The sequence below is a fragment of the Bombyx mori genome, chromosome 5 (genome assembly GCF_030269925.1).
Source record: "Bombyx mori chromosome 5, ASM3026992v2".
NCBI lineage: Eukaryota > Metazoa > Arthropoda > Insecta > Lepidoptera > Bombycidae > Bombyx > Bombyx mori.
Window position 1 is genome coordinate 18,462,481 of NC_085111.1, and position 21,561 is coordinate 18,484,041.

General features: G+C 35.5%; 2 protein-coding genes and 2 long non-coding RNA genes across 14 annotated transcripts in view; 2 read left to right on the top strand and 2 right to left on the bottom strand.

Annotated features, from left to right (window-relative positions):
- Positions 1–5,600, bottom strand: part of nAChRa6 (nicotinic acetylcholine receptor subunit alpha 6) — a 96,247-nt gene extending 90,647 nt beyond the window's left edge. For 5 of the 11 annotated variants that reach the window (XM_062668406.1, XM_021346420.3, XM_021346425.3 and 2 more), the window contains exon 1: positions 5,432–5,600. In XM_062668406.1, coding sequence (XP_062524390.1) covers positions 5,432–5,477 — 46 coding nt within the window. In that variant the 5' untranslated portion in view covers positions 5,478–5,600. 11 annotated transcript variants of the gene reach the window in all.
- Positions 5,601–10,541: 4,941 nt separating this feature from the next.
- On the top strand, positions 10,542–12,341 carry LOC119628562 (uncharacterized). The gene is made up of 5 exons (XR_005244735.2): positions 10,542–10,941; positions 11,022–11,198; positions 11,576–11,683; positions 11,767–11,901; positions 12,061–12,341. It is a non-coding gene; the product is annotated as an uncharacterized LOC119628562 (long non-coding RNA).
- LOC119628563 (uncharacterized) lies at positions 12,325–14,831 on the bottom strand. The gene is made up of 2 exons (XR_005244736.2): positions 13,830–14,831; positions 12,325–13,628 (listed from the first exon to the last, which is right to left on the bottom strand). It is a non-coding gene; the product is annotated as an uncharacterized LOC119628563 (long non-coding RNA).
- Positions 14,832–19,447: 4,616 nt separating this feature from the next.
- On the top strand, positions 19,448–20,854 carry LOC101738836 (mediator of RNA polymerase II transcription subunit 27). Its single transcript, XM_004923820.5, has one exon. The coding sequence runs from the start codon at positions 19,566–19,568 to the stop codon at positions 20,463–20,465; it is 900 nt and encodes a 299-aa protein (XP_004923877.1). The 5' UTR covers positions 19,448–19,565; the 3' UTR covers positions 20,466–20,854.
- Positions 20,855–21,561: the final 707 nt, after the last annotated feature.

Here is a 21,561-nt window from a genome sequence, read left to right on the forward strand (position 1 = left end):
ATATGTTCTCCACTATATCTTCTGCTCTTAATAGAAAAGAAATTAGTCAACTACTGAATTTTAGGCAAAAAAACTGACAAACCCTTTCTATGAAAATGAATGCAAAATTGGCTCATACAAGCACCAGCTGTGATGACTGTAAAGTAACAAAGCGACCATTTAACGTAATCTATATATTTAATACGTGAAGTAAAAACTTTGTATCCCTTTTTACGAATATTGCGCGGACGGAGGACTATGAAATTTTCCACACTTATAGAGAATATAGAGAAGTGCACAATGCTAATATTTTTTTAAAATAATGCATAAAAGATATATTAAATCAATAAAGAAAACATTACACACACTACATACCATGTATTTGACGCACACACGCATGCATACTATTTATTGTCAAACTTTTGTTCTTGACGTCTGTTGTCCAATTGAGAATAGAGTAAATATTGTTTGTCTTTGTTAATATTTTTATAGTGTAGTCTTGGCGAAATTTGTGATTATAGAAGTATAAAATACAATCATAATAGTGTACAAACTTACAATTCCAATTAATTATAGTCGAATTTCGACTACTGCGGGACCTCTAGTTATTATAACAATACAATAATAATACTCACATAAAAACAAAGATAAAACATAAATGAGTCCGTTTAAGCAATCCCCGGGGAGCGTCAATTAACTTTGTACGGACAATTGAATTGGGACCACATCTTAATATTCTCCAGTGAAACGACAAAAACTGTACTAAATTAGTTAAACTTTTTCTGGGGCTTTTTCTCGCTGATAAGGACTCGGACAATGATCTCGTTTAGTGAAAATAATCATTGTAAAGTACTGGAAATGTCGTTTTTTCGTAATGAATTAAACAGTCAATTATATGGAATAATAAGCTAATTTAATATTATGATTTTTTTATATTGCTTAGATGAGTGGACGAGCTCACAGCCCACCTGGTGTTAAGTGGTTACTGGAGCCCATAGGCATCCATAACGTAGATGCGCCACCCATCTTGAGACATAATTTCTAAGGTCTCAAGTATAGTTATAACGGCTGCCCCACCCTTCAAACCGAAACACATTACTGCTTCACCGCAGAAATAGGCAGAGTGGTGGTACCCACCCGCGCGGACTCACAAGAGGTCCTACCACCAATAGAATATTAATTTTATGGAACTATTTAATAATTCATGTATTAATCGGGTTATCGTAGCGTATTCGTAGCACGCTCGTAGAGTGTCTGTTCGCGTCTCACGTAACTGAATTTCGGAATAATTGTCATGCGAGACGACGCCGCCGCGTAGAGCATAACGCGCGTAGCATTATGCGTGTTATCGCCTGATCCGTTTCCGGCTGTTGCATGCTTTTATAAACTGGCGCATGCTCTACGCTTGTTCGTAGCACTGGGCATGATCGTTTTGTGCCGAATGTGTGCTACGTGTTTTCTGTCTGAAATCTCATCTAGTGTACGTAATGGGAAATGCAAGCCCACTGAGTTTCTCGCCGGATCTTCTCAGTGGGTCGCGTTTCCGATTCATTGGTAGATTCTACGAAACACGGTTCTTGCTAGGGTTAGTGTTAGCAACGACGTCAGGTTTGAGCTCCGTGAGCTCACCGACTAGTTAAGGTTACGCTGAAATATTCTCTCAAGACTAATCATCTAGGTAAGAAAAAAAAAAGAGAGATACACTCACGAGTGCTAACGTATTTAAGTGGACGCATGGACAATGGTTTCATTTCAGCTGCTTACCCGTAGTTATTGAATTATAAAGGATATCAGGGTCAAATTATATATTCTGAGTGATCGGCCATGTTTTTTTTTATTGTAAAAATTAATTGTCTACTGTATTGTACAGCGCCTCTTCCGCCCACAAACGAAAGAGCGCGACTGCTTCGCGACAACCATACAATCTATGGTTGTCTATGGCATAGATAATACACATCTATCTATCTCTTAGGTTTATGGCGTTTAAAATGCGACAACGAAAATCAACATTCATTCAGCTGTCATGATGATACTAGAATAAGTTCCACAAAGGTCGGCATAATAAAATATGGTAAAATCTGAATTTAAAGACTAATGATTTTTCGAAAAACTATATAATGTTACCATTCAAACATACTTTCAAGTATTTCTCTACGTAGATAACCTAAAACTAAAAATTAATTTAAAATATAAAAAAATCGGAATCCTTATCTTAAAGCTTATCCTAAACGTAGCATCTGCTACGTAGTTCAATCTGTAGACATTTTAATGTTATGTATACCAATGAAGTAGGAAACCTATGGAAATGAAACGTCAACCAAAATTTCGTGCCAGTGTGACGTCATCTGGCCACAAAACATGGCGGCTTTAGTGCTGTACAAAAGATTTCAATGTTATCAGGTTTTATCGATAAACGTTCTTGGCTCATTTTATTTTAAGTATTGTTGAGTATTATTTATTTGTAGAATTTATACTTTAATGGGAAGTAAGTAGGTATATTGTTATGTGCAAAGATGATGTGATTTAGATATTATGTGAAATCTAAGACGAGTTCGTCCTTCGAATTTGCCAAGTAAACGATATGATGATTTTTAAAAGTTGCTACACTGATTTTATAAAGTTGTCGTTTGTCGCAAAACATAAAGATATGGCGTAGTTCAAAGCCATCAGCCCATTTCTAGCATGCTAAATGTTATCGTATTTTGAGTACGTGTTTTTCTTAGACTATTACAATCTATTTTAATTGTTTTGCTGACTCTAAAGTCCGTAACATACTACCGCAGCGCACCCCAAGGAAGGTGCGCCGCACCATTTGAATCACTTTCGCTTGAGAGTGATTCAAATTTTAAACTTATCAAGGGACCGCGTGAAAAAAAAAACACCTACAGAACATTTATTCGTTAATAAAATTACAAACGTCATTCCTTGTGACTTCCTCTCTAAATTAACTTAATTATTAAATATTTAACGAGTTGACAATAGTGTTTTACTCACTGCGGAATAAAACTATTTTATTTAAATAGTTCCGAAGAGATTTTGTCGGTAGCCTTTTTCCCGAAATATCTAAACAGAATGTCTAAATATGTTTTGATGACATATTTTAAAGAGGTATTTATGATTAGTGTCATGATCAATAGATTCCGACCGAAAAATGGTTTCCGATTTTTCGGATGAGGGCTCCATAATGAATTTAAATATATATAGATAATAGTTTTGGGGCATCGACTTTCTTGAGATCCTATAAAATATGTTTTAATTATTATTTTTGTATGTTTTAAGCATGATAAAATAAGAAATTTTATATAAGCAATCATATTAAATCGATATCAAAGTCAATAAATAATGTACAACCCAAAACAGACGGCCGAACTGACGTGACAATGACATTTGGCGCGCTAAACATGGCGGATTTTCGGCCTCATTAGACGGAGACGGAGACATTTACGTATATTCATGTTTCCTTTTATGTACGCACTGAAATACTGTTATATTGTTTTCCTGCGAGTTAAAGTGCTGAGTAAGAACGAGATAGATATATGTTTATGTATGTGCCTTCAAAATGGATGCTATTTATATAAGCAATTGTACGTATAGAACAATATGTCGTGTCCCTACTATATAGGTCTATGATGTATACATATAAGGAGCAACGTTAAAAAACTATTTTTTTATCTACCTTCTCCTGTCAAAAGGTCAAAGAGTTTATATTCGAGCCAGACAAAGGCGCGACCTTTGTTTTATCTGAGGCCATCGGAACATCAATCGAGACTTGCTAGTACTCCACCTTAATTCATTTGGAAAAAAAACTTTTGAGTCTTTAATTTGGAAAAAAAAACTTTTGAGAGTATTTACTTTACAATTGTTGCAAAAACATTTAAGTGTAGTAATGTGAATGCACTTTAAGCACTCGAAAACTTTACGCAAATATAGATTGCGATATAAACGTAGATTAGAGAAACTGTAGAGAGATTAGTAGAAAAACGTAGAGAGATTAGTAGAACGATAGATCTTGTCAGTGTTTCTTTTAATGTTTCATTTTTCTAAGTAAACTAGTGTTGTTTTTTTTTTAAAGATATTGTTTCGATATTATTTTATTTTAGTTATAGTTAGTAAAATAATTCATAATTCATACTTTTGTTAAAGTTTGTTTTCTTTTTTGTTCATTACGAACTTTTATGGTGCGGATAAAAAGACCGAAATCCGAACCGACCGAAGATTAATGTAACGAAGACACACCTCACATACAGCAGACGTCCAATATAAGACAAAGGGAACAGAAAAGCCTCGGAAAGCTGACTCCACCACCGTCGACGGTAGCTGCGGCGAGCAACAGAGAGAAATACTCCTAAACGATTCTGAGTGAAATGTTTTGAACTAAACTTATTTAGCATACTGGTTTTAACACATATAAATATCAAGAATTATGACTTTTTTGGAATTTTGACAAATGAATGAGTATCGATTTTTTTATAACAATTTTTTTTTACTCAAAATTTACATGACAACGCTATCACAGTCAGTATTTATAGGTATATTATATACTGATCACGTAAGAAATGTAAAATAACTGAATTGAACGCAAGGCTTAAATGTAATTGTGGTTTAATTAGCTTTTAACCTTTTGATTTTTTGTATACATATTATTGTGAATATCCTTAAAACCCTGCAGAAAATCAAGATACCTACTGAATGTTTTCCTATAGCATATTTAATACAAGAGGCAATTAAAAAAAAACTAATTTACCAAATCGAAGTGTAGGTGCTAAACCCCCAGACACGCGATTAAGTACACCCCTGATTCTTCAATATTTTCGATTCGATCGTAAAACTCCCACCTCGTCTCAGAGCTCATTCCGAGCGAATCATCACCATTTCGCGCAGTCGGCAACAATCCTCCCTAAATACGTTAGTTAATTTCAATCTTATACCGGAGCAATAAAACCGGAGCCGAAGCAAGACTCGCTCTGGCGTCTGCAGCCTCGTAAAATCTCGACTTTTTTCTATAGGTTTTTATTACTATGAACGAAATGTTTCATGAAGGATAACCGAGATCCCACACGTGTTTTTATACTTGAAAGTTTAGAAAATGCTCTTGTTACCTTAATCAGATTATATTTGGAATGTTTATTAAACTTACTATCGTGGTTGTGACCATTTGGTTGGAAAGTTTAAATAGTTTCTTAGATAGATTTAAATGGCTTCGACATGTGAGAATTGAGAGAAGTAACCGTATAAAACATAAAACAAAAGTAACTTCATTTATTGAAGTCGGCATGCTGGAAAAAGAGCCTATACGATACATCTCACCATCTCCGGTCTGTCCAGTAGGTCTAGCTCCAGCTAATGCAGCGCTATCCCACGGGATACACTCACTACACCTCGGCTCAGAACACAAGGGAAAATCGATGGTATAAACAAGAGGGGCGCGTGTCGCCTGTTGCACGCCACTCACCGGGCAGCAGAGCCAGCAGCGCGAAGGCCGCCAGGATCGGCACCATAGCGGCACCGCGCGGGCATACCACACCCGCGCTCGCTGCGCTAGCACGCCGCCGCGCTCATACGGCTGCCGACACACGTGCAGCCCTTGCAGCGCCAGGCGCGGGACTGAGCCGCCCCACCCCGCAGCCGCTCCCCACCCCACCTGCGCTGCTCCCCGCGCCCTCACGCGCACCCCCGCTCCCGTAGCACGCTGCGCAGGTGCGCGGACCGGACCGGCCCTGCCCCTCAGGATACGCTCAAATAATCACTTAATATCTCATGGCTCGTTACCGAACCTCAGATGTGAGGTTGACGGCAGGTTAAAGAGTCGATAAGTGTCGGGAGATGACCGGGGCAGGGGTTTCAAGGTCGGTGCAGCCTCCCCGCGGGATGCGACGTCGCCCTGTAATCTCGCCGCGGTCGGAGCTCGCCCAGCCCTGCTGAGATATTAACGGCACTAGCCCCCCGCGCTCACATCACACACGTTTCATTAAAAATTTCTGTGGAACTTTGAAATGTTTTCCGCGTAGTTGCGTTCTCAAAACTTCATTCACGCATTTCAAGAGGAATGTAGAATGAAAAACGTTATAATTGTACAGGCGACTGAACCCGCGCCTGCGATCAAAGCAATTCAACCCAGTTCCCGTCTAATAAGCATTTTACGAGCAACGCACGACAGTTATTTGCTTAAAGTTTCATTCGTTTCTAGCTCGCATATTAGTTTCATGAAAACTTTTGCAGTTTTAGAGAACGTATTGCATTTATTATGAAAAAAACTAAATCCAATATCCGTTTTAGTGGCTACAAATAATATCGGTAATAAACCCCAGCAGCCAGTAACGTTTTACTAACTGAATTCGAGCAAACGATCTATGAAATAAAATGCGACCTGATTTGAACAGTGAAAGAATTATATGTCGTTTGGAACCTAACCGCTTGAATCTGCGGATATACTTCGGTACTTTATGTTCCATGGAGAGTGTTGTGAGAAATAATTTTTGTTTGTTCCATCACCGCCTTTCACCATACCGCCCTACTGGTGTAGTGTATCCTACTGTAAGGGTAAAAGTGAATAATTGACTGTTACACCAACCGGTGTTGAAGTTACAGTGGTGAAGATAAGACTCAACTTTAATATAAGGTTTCCCAGGGCGCCATAAAAAAAACATAAGTGCATCAATTCAGACCTTTAATGCATATAGCACGTACACACACAAAATATAAATAAATGAAAGTATATAAAATCAACATAAAATATGAATAAATGAATTCAAGGTAACCGAATGATGATGGTGAAATATTACATAGTGATAAAGAATTATACGTATTTAAAAAAATGTGGATTCTGACCCACGCTTCCTAGGGATCTGGGATCCAATGAGGATATTCCAGCTCCTTGGCGTGAAGTGACAATTAGACGGTACTAAGTCTGGTACTAAGTCAACACAATCCACGGAGCGTATTCCAACCAAAAATAAAGTCATGAATAACGGGACAATTGGAACCCTACAATTAACTAATTTATTAATTATACACAATAAGTCTCAAGAATCTACAGAGACCAGACAAAATGATAATTTAAAACTTACCGATAGTATAAATCGAGCACTATTAAACAACTTGAATTATGACCATTCATAAATAGTTATTTAAACATGTGTAGACTAGACATCTATTGCAAATATTAAGCACGGTTTCAGAATGAGCGGCTTTTTTTCCTACCTATGCTGATAGCCTTGAGAAGCTATTTCAGCTTCTCCTTGCGTGTAGGTGAGCTCACGGGGCTCAAGCCGGAGGTGTTGCTAACACTGGGCGTAGCAAGAGCAGTGCTTCGCAGAATCTACCACCGGACCGGAAACGCGGCCCACTGAGAAAATCCAGCGAGAAACTCAGTGAGCTGTGTTTATGGGTTAATTCACTCGTCGCAATCGACGGGTTCGACGAGGACGGTGACTGGAGTGGCTTTATTGGTTGCACGCTTTTTTATATATTCAAGAACAAAAGAATTCTAAATGCAGGTGCTGTCAACATTTGGACATAATATAACAGTGTTACACTACTACAATACTACTACTATAGTATAGTTCATCCCTACTACAGGCATACACTTCAACCTTTTTCATACCATAGAAAGAAGTAAGTCATCTCGTTTAAAGCATCCTTATTATTGATACGTGTTGATTTAATAACATTTTGTAAATTTTCTATGTTATGTATATTACGTTATAATTATAATATTAAATAAAATATACTAGTATGTATAACATTCTTTCAGAGGTTATAGGGCACACCGAATCAGTAGCAAGGTCACGATGATTTAAAATCGCTTCTGAAGCCTTACCTTATTTAAAAAACACTTTATATCAATTTAATTAAATTAGATTTTGATCACACTTGACAATACCACGTTCTTTCTTACAATACAATTCATCCTTCATTCTTAATTGGTAAATCATGTGTTTGCTTATAATTGAGGAAGTATACATGTAATAAACCGGCTATTAATTAATCTTTAGTAGAAAACCTCAATAAATAAATAGATAGGCTTCTAGAAGCCATTTCTGACACATGCTGACAGTCTATCGAATTGAAATTCTCTGCACGATGATTCCCAGGCACTCCCACATTTCCTTATTCAAATTAGTTTAAAAACGACTGCATAATTTCGGCAGCCGGCGAATTCACATCGCCTACATTACATAACGCTTGTATTAATTTAAAAAAAAACCAACAAAACAAATCATTTTTGTGCGCACAAAGACAAGCTCGCAGTCCACCATAAAATATTACCGGCCAGAAACATCACAACCGTTGCCATTCCCTTGTAACACATGAGGCTAGAGTCGCATTTTAATAAGGCTAACATAATAAATAGCCTTTAAGTCTTAGGTGCTCGGGTGTAATCCCTATATTATTATTATATCCTTCATTCAGCACGAGCAACGAGAAAATTACAATAAAATAACTAATTTTAAAAGACATTTTATCTAAGTCTCGCATTGGACGCGCGAGGCGGAAATTCTATAATTTATTAAGAATTTCGATTGGATTTGCTTCGAGTTTCAATAATAATAATTAAAATTATTGTATTTATTATAAAATCTCTCTAAATGATTTGAAACTGCATTAGTTTAGTTAATTTTAAACGCATCGATTATTTTACAATTTTACGGTCTTGCATCCCAACAGATTTTTTTTTATTTCGATAACCTCCATAAATATAATAAGACTTATACTTTTTTACAACACTAGATAAGTTATGTAGCCACGTAGTGCAACATGGGTACTGCCGCCAAGCTTCTGACATTTAGTGAAAATATTATTTGTATTCTATAATGAAGGTATCATTCTACCTAGTCTTGCCATAAATACTGAGACAACGGAAAAAAAAATCTATTGCAAATAACATTTATTACTTTTACAGTGTGTTAGTTTAATACATAAATATAAAAGAATTTAAAGTATAAAAAGCTTATTCGAAGTGGTCTCCCTTGGCTGCAATACAGTCCTTTAAACGTTGAGGCCAGTTATCAATAGAAGCACGCACTCTTTCCATGGGAAAAATTTTCACTGCCAATCGTACGGATTGTTTTAGGGACTCCAAATTATCATGACGCTTAGAGCAAGCCGTAATCTCTAAAACTGATCATAAATCATAATCCAGCGGATTAAGATCGGGACTAGACGACGGCCAGTCTTCAGCTCTGATGAAGTCCGAAACGTTCGTTTCCAACCAAGACTGCGTAGACCGAGCTTTATGACCTGGCGCCGAGTCTTGCTGGAAGGACCATTCTTGATTATTGAACATGGTGTTGTTAAGGGGCTTCACTACCTTCTCAAGAATGGTATCTTGATACACTTGTGCCGATGTTTTGATACATTTTTCACAAAAGTATGGCCCAGTCACTCCTTCATAGCTAATACCCCACCAAACCATCAGTGAAATCGGATAGTGCCCACGTTGCACTTTGTCGACTAATTGGGAAGCTTCTTTAGAGCTTTGAGCATAAATACGGTCATTTTGTTTGTTAAAATGTTGCTCAATTGTAAAAAATTTCTCATCCGTAAACAAATTTTTTCTATGACCTCCCTTTGCGTACCGCTTCAGTAGTTGTTTCGAATTTACCACCCTATTTTCTTTTAAATTATCAGTTAATAAATGACCAGTACGTCTCTTATAGGCTGCAAGTCCTAAGTTATCTTTTAAAATACGCGACATGGTTCTAGGTGCTGTTATAATATTCGATTACAACATGGTCAATATAAAGTAAACTGCTGACCTAGCCTCAGTTGTTTACTTCGATTCTAAGTAATGACGCAAATCAAAAGTTTCGTCAGCATTTCCGTTACTACAGTAAAGCAGATCGGTTTGAAACCTCGTTGTGGACACTTATCTAAAACGTGTACTTCCATATAATAAAATTACATTTTTTAGTTTCTGTAAAAAGTGTTTTTTTAAAAAGTCTCCATCATCCCACCCCGTAACATCCCCTATCTTCATCTCCCGTATCTTCCCCCGTATCTTCATCTCCCGTATCTTCATCTCCCGAGATAAAATCTTTTGCTTTCGAACAAGATTTCTTCGAATTCTTTCCCTTGCTGCTTTGACCACCTTTTTCGTACGAACACTACGTGGACGGCCAGTTCTTTTTCTGTCACAAACAGAGGAGGTCTCATTGGACCTATTAATAGCCCGGTACACAAACATTTTACTAATACCAAGCGTATGGAGAGTTTTAAAAATTGCATTTGGCTCCATACCTACTTTGTGTAATGCAATCACAGCGATTCGGTTCTCTTTATCACCCCACTCCATTTTAATATCGCAAAATATTGTACAATGTATTGGCGCCAAAATGAGAAAACTCAATGAGCAATCATATAAAAATGACAGATTCCAAATTCAAATGTAATATTTTGTTTATTTTTAATTGTAACAGTATTTATGGCCAGACTAAGTATAGTAGACATGCCTTGCGATTCTCTAAAAGTCAAACAAGAACTCGCATCTCACTACGAAATTCTCCATCACTTCGCATTCGAAATAGAATGACCTTGAATTGGCATTCTGTAAACACTAATCTTAATTACCCTGCCTCGAGCGAAGTGAAGTGACAACGAAGTTTGTTTATACTACTACTAGGGATAGCCGTTAACACGCAAATGTAAATCGAAGCTTACCGGTTTCAGTTTTTCGTTGTATTTATAAGCATTCTGTAAGAAAATACTATGAATTTAAGCTTTGGTGTTAAAGCCACATCTAATTTAACTAAAAAGAAAATTAAAAGTCATATATTTATGATATTAATTGTAATTTCTGGCTGCACGCTAAGTTCCTTTGCGTGCACTAGCGAATACCAGAATTAAAAAATAAAATTTTAATTGTTTTCAAAACAATCTTGAGCGGTCGGAAGTTTTTATTTTACTTTTTCTAATTTTTTTGTTACTTTGTGAGTGAATTTAACGTTAAATAAAAATTATGAGGTAAGTAAAAGTTAGTTTTCAGGCTATCAATGGTTCATCCATTTGTTTTTTAATCTAAAATTTCAATATATTACCAACAGATTTAACGAGCGTTCTTCTCATCCGACATTGGTGCAAATAGAGGCATTGATAGACGTTTTGGATTAAAAGCTAGCGAAACAAAAGGTTTAATCGTATCTCAACATGTTGAATAAGAGAACAAGGATATTAAAAAAATATAGGAACTAAATTCTCTTGTCAGATATGATCCATTCCCGGTGAGATATTTAGGACATGTTAACATCTATTTATGTATGATAAATCTATCTACTACGTTTTTATTGATATTCTATTTTAACAGGGAATATCGGTAATTTATCTGTATCTCAAATTCACCAATAACAAAAAAAATATATTGAATTAAATAAATCAAATCATTAACAATTTAGGTATTGCAAGTTGGATTGATGTTGTTGGAATGTTTTTATTGATGCAGAGGTGACTGTATTTATGGTAAAGGGTGTGCATATTGGTACAGGGGTGGCAGGCAGTTCCAGAGTATTGACTAAACTGACATTATGTAGGCTAAAGGCTGCATACTCCGTTTAAAATAAATGAACAAAATTTAGGCATAACCTATTTAATTATATTTAAGGAACTACAACAGATTGAAAATACTAATCCACATCATCAGAATATTGTAAGGAGAATTTATTGCCAACTCGGAAAATGTATCAGTATTGGAACAATCCCAAACATACAGGTACGTATGTTATACCTAATTATCTTAAATAAATACCTAAACAAAACTTGCATTTTAAAAATTAATATTTATTGGCTTTTTAGCATTGCATCAAGAATCACCTATTTTGCAGTCATCCTCCCCTAACTAAATGCAAGTGACTTCTACTTATTGTGATGCTACTACTAGTAGCTCCAGCCACAGTAGGTCTCATGTTAGTCAAGAGATTGGGTTGTTAGGTGTTTATTCAGGTCAAAGTACCTATTCATTGAACAACCATATTAGGGACATTGATTTGTGCATAATGCTGTTACTTGTTAATAAAAACCTTTTCTTGTATGTATTCTAAACATTGTATTTTAACTAACCTTGTTTTTAAATAAATTTATTTTTTTCAGCACCTCAACACCTGACCTGCTATTTCACCACTTTTCAATGAAAAGCAGAGTGTACTCAAATTACAACAAATTACACAGTACCAGGATATATAACTTAAACAACCATGGGGGAATAAATAGTCAACAGTCTGCAAGAAGGATGAACTGTTGGTGGAATTAGCATATGCAGCTACGAATTTTAAACCTGTATTTCCACATATTACTGATGCAAACAAATTTCAAAATTATTGTATATAACTATTGAATAAAACTATAATAAAACTATTTTTATAAATCATTAATTTATATTTGAAGTTACTTCACACTATAAGTAAGCTAATTAGTAGAATTTAACAAAGTAATTCAACATGACCACCATAATGTAAATGTAATCTCATAGTCTGAGATTATGGGAACTGGCAGCTCTGCACAATTGCAAATGTTGTGCAAAACACAACACGCAACAGCTATTTTTGCTACCTTATCAGGGTGATAAATTGGCACCCTATGGATCAGCAAACACCTGAATCTACTCTAACAGAACTATTGTTCTTTTCACTGAGTTATGGGCAGTGGAATGAAGGTGGTGCTACAAAGCTTCAGGAGTATCTCTCTCCGTATTAGCATTAGCTAGCCATTATTAGCAGGTATTAGCTAGCATAGCATTATCGCCTATTTCTGAAGCAGTAATGCGTTTCGGTTTGAAGGGTGGCGCAGCCGTTGTAACTATACTGAGACCTTTGAATTTATATCTCAAGGTTGGTGGCGCATTTACGTTGTAGATGTCCAAGGGCTCCAGTAACCACTTAACACCAGGTGGGCTGTGAGCTCGTCTAACCATTTAGATGGTGAAATGAAAAAAAATTAGCAAAAGGTTTCGTAAGGTTGGAACGTTGAGCATATACAGAAAGACCGAAAAGATGTTAAATAATTATAATGGTCATTACTTGCTGTCATTGACTAATCTTTAGTAGATTTTATTTTGTTTTTTTTATAACTGAATAAAGTTTATTTAATATAAATACTAAATTTCACAATAACTTTAAAGCAATATACACAATTCAATTTAACTGAAATGAATACAATCTGAATACATAGTTCATAATACACATTTCGTTTATGGATTACATATCATCAGAATTTCGAAAAATATTAATGGCTTTACAAATTGTACATTTTCTGGCATGATAGCCTTTGTGACAGTAAAACCATTTTTTATTGGTAGCAGGTCTTTTTAAGGCCACCAACGTCCCATCAATACACCCAACAACCAAAGTGATTTTAATTTTATTACAAAAACTGCAATATTTTGCATTAGATTAATATTGGTACTTTTTTATGAAGAAGAAAGATATTTATTTAGTTTAAACCACCTTCTTCTTTTTTCTTCAGTTTTCCTTCAACTTTTGCCATTCTTGAGCATTCTGCGGGAATCTTAAATATTTATATATAGTTGCTGGGTTGTTCAGAGCTTCCACAACCTCAGATATACACTGGGATATCTGGGACAAATATGTTCTTATATTTTCTTTTATGATTTTTTTGGTAACTTCATTTGCCCAAATAAACAAGGTGCACAGTAACTGAAACTAAGAAATAATCATTATACAATACACATAGTTAATAGAGAATCTAATTTGTATTCTTTCAAGATATTTTTGGTAGATTAGTTTAGTGGTATTGTTTTACAATAATGGGAGAGTTGGATATAAACAAATGAGCAAACTTTAATAATGTTTTAAAGTACCTATTTTGTACATAGACAAAATCTTACCACATAGAATACCTACCTTTAGAAGAGTTGAAAGTCCTTTTCAATGGCTTTTAGTGGTCTTCGTCAAAGGGTGTAATTCACACCCTAACTGGTTCATATGATCCTTCGACAATCTATACACTTTCTTTATACTTTTACATAGTCGTCATCTCAAGTTAAAAGTGATAAATTGTGAATTTCGTAGGCTTGTCGACGCATTTCACGCTGATCCGTAGCGTCAGCCTTTTCAACAATGTTTTCAATAAAAACATATGCTCCATAAAATATCGATGAAGAATAAAGTTATTTTAAAGTGCAATTTTGTTAATTAATAGTATTTTTTTAATAATTAACAGCGGTTTATAACGTTTTCGTATATTCTCACTCACAACAAACACTTAAAACACTAACTTTTGATTTGACAAATAAAATGATTTTGCGATGCGAAGTTCTTGCCGAAATTCGACGTGATTTACACTACAGAATGCCGTTTCAAACGTCAACTCATACATTTTAGTAAAAAAAACTCACGCTTGCTAGTTCAATTCACCCGCGAGGGGCGCTAGTGTAGATTCGGCACTACAATGAAATTTACAGAATGCCAATTTGAAAACTCACACCAAATTCACGTGCGAGTTTGTTAAACAACGCTTACAGAATCGCACGGATGGACTTGGCTGTGCTACTTACCTTAAAATAGACAGTAATCTGCTCGTCTGCCCAAAAATATATTTCTATTTCTGTACTTCTTGATTTAAAACAAAAAAAAATTTTTTTGGATTGGTCCAGTGACAACGCTTTAGGTATCGCTTACTGCTTATGGCGATCAGATTTCGTGAAACAGTCCGTGATAGCTCGACGTAAACATCTCTTACGAGTCCATGATGCTTTGAGGCCTATTTTTTCCAACAACGTGTTAATAATTCTTACAGTTTAGAAATGTCACGCGACTTAAAGCAACTTTATTTATTTTTGACCCCCGTTGATCTATTGATTGATGACCTTGGTTAATACTCCACACAATCTGGTTTTGATTGCCGATCAATGAATGATGATCGAGTCAGTATGTTTCTTATTGATATTTGCCTCATAATTGTTTCTGATGACAAACACGCCACAGATAAAAACTCGAAGGCATTCAATTTGGAAGGATCCTAATCATACAATCTATTACTATTTAAAACTTCATCTATCTGGTACGTTTTAGAAGTCAAGATACTCAAATAGAGTATTTTGGCAGTGTTACTTATAAATGAATATGTTGCAGTTCGTTGGCCTACATATTCATAAAGGAGTAAATTGGCGATTATTTACCCGTTAAAAAAATGCCTACCGCAAATCGAATTGAACAACGATGAATTCACAGCTTGTCATACGCACGGCCGCGTGACACGATCATCCGAAATTAGGTCACGCTGTGAATTGAACCGCAGACCGTGATGCGAGATACGAGCGAGCAGCCCTGTCATCATGTTTTTATTTTTTAATTTTTGGAACGAAGTTCCTTATGGGACGATGCGGAGGGGTACCCTAACTGGGAAAAAACGTCCGTAACGTAAGATTTTTATTAGTAATGCACGCAGTGTACGACTTAACTTTGTAATAACGTACAAAAAATAACATATTTTTATTATATATTTTTTATAAATCATTGTGAATAAAATAAAGTTGATAAGTTTGTAAGGTAGTTTTTTTTTTATCAATAAAAAAATCATAATAAAAAATGTACACCCAAATAATTATTTTCTTTATACCTCGAATAGAACTTAAAATTAATATTTTTATAATAAGAAACTTCGTCCCTATCCGGTGTCCCACGACACCACACATCTTTTTTCTGTCCTGATACTGCCAATAACCTTGAGGGGTTATAGGGTTATACTGCCTTCACTGGATATGTACGTGCGCTCACGGCCTCAGCGTGAGATTGTTAACATTAGTCCTAACAAGAGCAGTGCTTCGCTGAATCTACCACGGATCGGAATAGCGACCCACTGAGAATATCCAGCGAGCAACTCAGTAGGCTGTCTGTGTGTTAAATTGCACGTCAAGCCCTTTGTTTCATTCGACGAGCTTGACGAAAACAGTGACCGATGTGTGGAACGGGAAGGCCGACTTGAACTATAATCGTTTATAACAGATTAAAAACAATGTGCTAAAAACTTTTTTTACTGATGGTAGGAAGGACCTCTTGAGAGTCCGCACGGGTAGGTACCACCGCCCTGCCTATTTCTGCCGTGAAGCAGTAATGCGTTTCGGTTTGAAGGGTAGGGCAGCCGTTATTACTATACTTGAGACCTTAGAACTTATATCTCAAGGTGGGTGGCGCATTTACGTTGCAGATGTCTATGGGCTCCAGTAACCACTTAACACCAGGTGGGCTGTGAGCTCGTCTACCCAGCTAAGCAATAAAAAAACCTAAATACATTGCTAATACACTGCTAACCGTGAATACTCCTGATCGTGCTTCACATTACATAAATATGCATTATTGTGATATTTCAGAAAAACCGATAACAAATATAGTTACTTTAAGACGTGATCCGCACACATGTACAAGTTACAAGTACCTAATTGTTGCAATTATATTGGAATTAAAACCCAAGCATGAACAATTTTTTTCTCAATTATTAATTGAAGCCTCACAAGCGTTCACGAAAGACTTCGACAATGAAAAGCACAGATAAAGTTTACACTCCCGTATTAAAAGTACAAACTTACAAATTTTATAAATTTTCGTAATTAACTTAAAATTAAGTAAAATTTTTCAGATGAATTTAAAAGGTTAAATGACAATAAAATAGAGAACTGCACCTCACGTTTCATGGTGAGTGACGTCATTGTAATTTGCAAAAGCTTATGAGTAATAAGCTGATCTGCCTATCAAAGATCCTAAGGTAAAAAATCAAAACAATAAAAGTTAAAAAAATTAACAAAGATTCTCCATACTAATTATTCTCTTCTAAAAAAGTAGTCAGCAAAAACCTTGTATACATGTTGCAATTTAATTTGACTTACCGTATCTCGTTCTTCCTTAGAACGGTAGACCCTATGCCGACATAAGCCAAGACCGAACGTAGCGCTAATACCAAGGTATCACCGCTACAGTCGCAGGGGAAACTGTAACGATCGCGAAATGACCGGCGCCCGTTCATAATATTATTTATTTATATTGTACCTAAACAAAACTTTCTAACATCAATAATGATTTTCTTAATGTACCATCTGACATCTTTACAGCGACGAGCTGAAATATTAGTATTGTTTGAACTGAATACTAAGTAGGGATAGGGGTCGGCTAATGAACGCTTTGTTCTCACGGTACGTCCAAGGAAAAATTGTAATTTTACTTGAAAAGCGATGAGACGTATTTTCCTTCTTGCCCCCTTGATTAAGAATGAGAGCCGTCATTATTTTTCTTAAGAACAAGAGGAACGAGATGAAAAATTTGGTTGTAAATAAATAATTTTATATCGTTATTAATTTTGGTTGTGCAAATACCTGATGCCTACGTACTCTTTACAAAAAATGACTACTAAATTTTAATCTGACAAAAACATCAGATTAAAATCTAGAATTTATTCGATCATAGTTAAATATTTAAAGATTCCATTAATAAGCGATTTTTATCAATAAAATGGATGGACTCAACATCTAAGCTTTTAAGCATTTATACATTTTCAATAGGTACGAGTATTTGATTAATGGGTATTCAATAGGTCAAGACGTCGTGGCCTAAAGGATAAGACGTCCGGTGCATTCGTGTTGAAGCGATGCACCGGTGTTCAAATCCCGCAGGCGGGTACCAATTTTTCTAATGAAATACGTACTCAACAAATGTTCACGATTGACTTCCACGGTGAAGGAATAAAATCGTGTAATAAAAATCAAACCCGCAAATTATAATATGTGTAATTACTGGTGGTAGGACCTCTATGAGTCCGCGCGGGTAGGTACTACTACCACCCCGCCTATCTCTGCCGTGAAGCAGTAATGCGTTTCGGTTTGAAGGGTGGGGTAGCCGTTGTAACTATACTTGAGACCTTAGAACTTATATCTCAAGGTGGGTGGCGCATTTACGTCGTAGATGTTTATGGGCTCCAGTAACCATTTAACACCAGGTGGGCTGTGAGCTCGTCCAACCATCTTAGCAATAAAAAAAAAGTATTTTACATTTGACGCGATTTTGTTACTAAACACTAATTTGTATAGTAGGTACAGCATACTTTATTATACAACAAATATAATATATTTTATTAGGCGCAAACGAAAAATAACAACAGCTAAATTAAAGAACGACGAAGAAATTAGACGAAAATAAACCTCCTTTGTATCTATAAATCACTGTATGTGTATTTCTTATTGCGGGGCGTATAGTAAGCCCATACAGAGACATCGCCTACCTGTGGATAAGTGAACTTAAGTAATTACCGGAGACCATAAATATTAAAGCGCGAATACTGAATTGAAACTTGAATCATGAGGTCAAGGTTTATTAATTGTGTGCAACAGCTGCTCCCACCCTTCAAACCGAAACGTATGCTTGCTACGCGAGAGAAATCGATAGAGCAGTACGTACCTTTGGGGGATCACAAAGTTTATTAAGCGACTAATCGTGTTAAATTTTTCAAGATTCGTAGCGTTCGTAGATATAATAAGTGCGAGATTAAATTAGACATTTAAGCGAGGGAAATTATAATTACACGAATTCCATTTTCTAATTAGAAAGTACTTGCAAACTGAAAAGGATTTCGTATTGATCATACTTTTACTAACTCACGCTGCGGTGATCAGTGTTCCATGGAATAAAAAAAAACAACAATTCCAATAATTATTCGTGACCAACACCAACTTGATTGACCAACGCCAACTTCATTGTTCAGCTGTGAGAGAACACCACCGAGGACTTTCAAAATGTTTTGTAATTGAAATAATCGACTTGATATCTCAGGCTCTCGTATTACTGAATAAGGTTATAGACCATTCTTAGGAATAAGTAAATAACCTCCATTTTACTGAGACTTCATTTCATCCCATCTCTTTTTCGGTTCTTCATTTCGCTTCATGTCATTTTTCATAGTTTAACAAAATAGAAAATGTAAATTAAAAATACTAGTTAAATAAATAATAAAGAATGGCTTAAAGGTCCCCTAGCCAGAACACTAAATCTTGAATCAATCAATCTCTTGGGTTAATGGCCTAAATCTTGAAATCTTTTTTGGCGGGAACGCGAAGAGTGAAGTTGTGTAATTTGTTTTATTTTGTCTATTTAGTGTTTAAATGTGTAATAATGGTGGTTTATTAACTGTTTAATATCTGTGAAAGTGCACAAATGTGGGAAAATGAAACAAAGCCACTTGATGTAACTTCTCGAGATCCTCCAAAAAGTCCACTAAAAAATCTCAGTAACTGACCGCCATTTTACTGAGATTATATTTCATTCATATCATCTCATCTCATTTCACTTAATTTCATCACAGTTGGTTAATGTTTCAAAGTAATCATCTTTATTTCATTTCATTTCGTTTCACTCCATATTATCAATTTTCATAAAAATAATAATGTAAATTAAAATAAGACATGACTTAAATCTTGGTTACAAGCTTAAAATCCCATAGAAAAAATATTGAAAAATAGCGCTGATGTCAACTGTCAATGTCAATTATTTACATTTCAACCGTGAAGGTTGTTTAATCTACGACAAAAGTTTGTTTGTTTTCAGATTGAATTACTAGAAACTTTTGGTTTTCAAACGATCTTGTAGGTCTTCAAAATGAATCAAACTATCAACGTAGAGCAATTAAATTCCGCTTTAAATTCACTACGGACACTACGATCGAGCGTCAGCCATGTATTCGAAACATTATCTAATGGACTACGCGCCGACCACGGCGAGGACGGCAAGGAGAAATTTCTATTAGAACTTCAAGAACTACTGAACAACGTTAATATAAACTTGAGGGACTTGGAACAGACAGTGAGTGGTCTCCCGATACCCACTGCTCCGCTGAATCTTGGTAATACCACGTATTTGAGTCAAGAAACCTCACAAGACAGGCAAACATTGTACACGCAGTTGGTTAACAGCTACAAATGGACTGATAAGATTCACGAATACAGCTCCTTCGCTCATACGTTACTGAGTCAGAACTCTCTCAAAAGGTCTTACATTAATTCTGGGAGTACGAAAAGAAGAGGCAAACTACAAAGTAATCACAATGTTGCTCCTATACAAGTTGATAATGTCATAAACAACATAGACAGATCCTATAACGATATGAAAATTACCATATCAAGACCATTTGCAAGTAATGCAGTTGTACAGATCAACCTAAGTCACGTTTTGAAAGCTGTTGTTGCTTTTAAGGGCTTATTGATGGAGTGGGTCATGGTGAAAGGCTATGGAGAGACCCTCGACCTGTGGACAGAGTCACGTCACCATGTATTTAGGAAAGTAACAGAAAATGCCCATGCAGCAATGTTACACTTCTACTCACCGACATTACCAGAGCTAGCAGTTAGGTCATTCATGACTTGGCTGCATAGTTATGTGAACCTTTTCAGTGAGCCATGTAAACGATGCAGTTGTCATTTACATCACACATCTCTGTTGCCACCAGCGTGGAGGGACTTCCGTACATTAGAAACATTTCATGATGAGTGCAAGCAATAGTCATTGTGGTATTGAATGTGGGGGCTTCCAGTTCTCTCGTTCAATACTATAAATTTTTTAAATGGACAATATTATGTAAGAAAGTGTTAATAGTTAAACTAATGTTGAGATGGAACAAAGGGCCAATTATTTTGCAGCCACTATTGCCTATAGTCAATTAGAATTCATAAACCTAAACTGTAGTATTAATAAAGTGTATGTAATTATCTGGATAAGCAAGGTTGAATATTATAGCATCATAAATTCTAAAGAATATTGTATTAAAATGTATAATTTAAATTGTGTATGTACAGTAACTAATTGTTTTATTTTCAAATGGGTCATAAATCTTCTATAAATTTACAATACACAATTTACAATAAACAATATACAATTTATGCATTTGTATACATTATGTTTTCTTATTTAATTATGAACTTAAGCACATGTGTTGGGTAACAAATCAGTTCATTCTGTTTCTGTCTTTGTACAACCGAATCTTAGCAATTATTTTATTGAAAGGAGAACAAGTACCCTCACTAATACACTACAGTATGCATTAGCGAACTTAATATCTTAGGCATTATCTACCAGTCAACTAAAGGTAATGTAGAGAATATAATGGTAGGTGCATTGAAACATAAATTGAATAAATACACCAAAATAAATACTCTACTTAAGTGTATATAATTGCAATATTAAAAGGAATACACTTACTATTATAAACTTACATAACATCAACTTAATAAAATTAAATTACTCATAGATTCAAGATCATTCAGCTAATTTTTCTAACAACATTCACCAAACCCCTGACTTGAACTTGCACTGGCTAGCATACTCAAAGTACTCAATTTCACTGTGTTTTGTCTGTATTTAAAAGATGACCAAAGCCCATAGAAAGAGATACATTTACTCATTACTAGAGCAAACAGAAGAGGACATAATATGTAGTGAAAATCTGTCTTTTATCATGTAAATAATGTATAAACTCTCGGTTACTACTAGGCCTCCTAAGTCTTACCCTTTAAACCCAAATGTTCACTACCCTGCGCACCAGCAATATTTATGATTGGAAATACAAGTTAGTTAAATTTACCATATTCTTTCATTGACA

What these genes read in the sequence shown, in the direction of transcription:
- LOC101738836 (XM_004923820.5), top strand. Translation starts at nt 19,566, where the DNA reads ATGAATCAAACTATCAACGTAGAGCAATTAAATTCCGCTTTAAATTCA.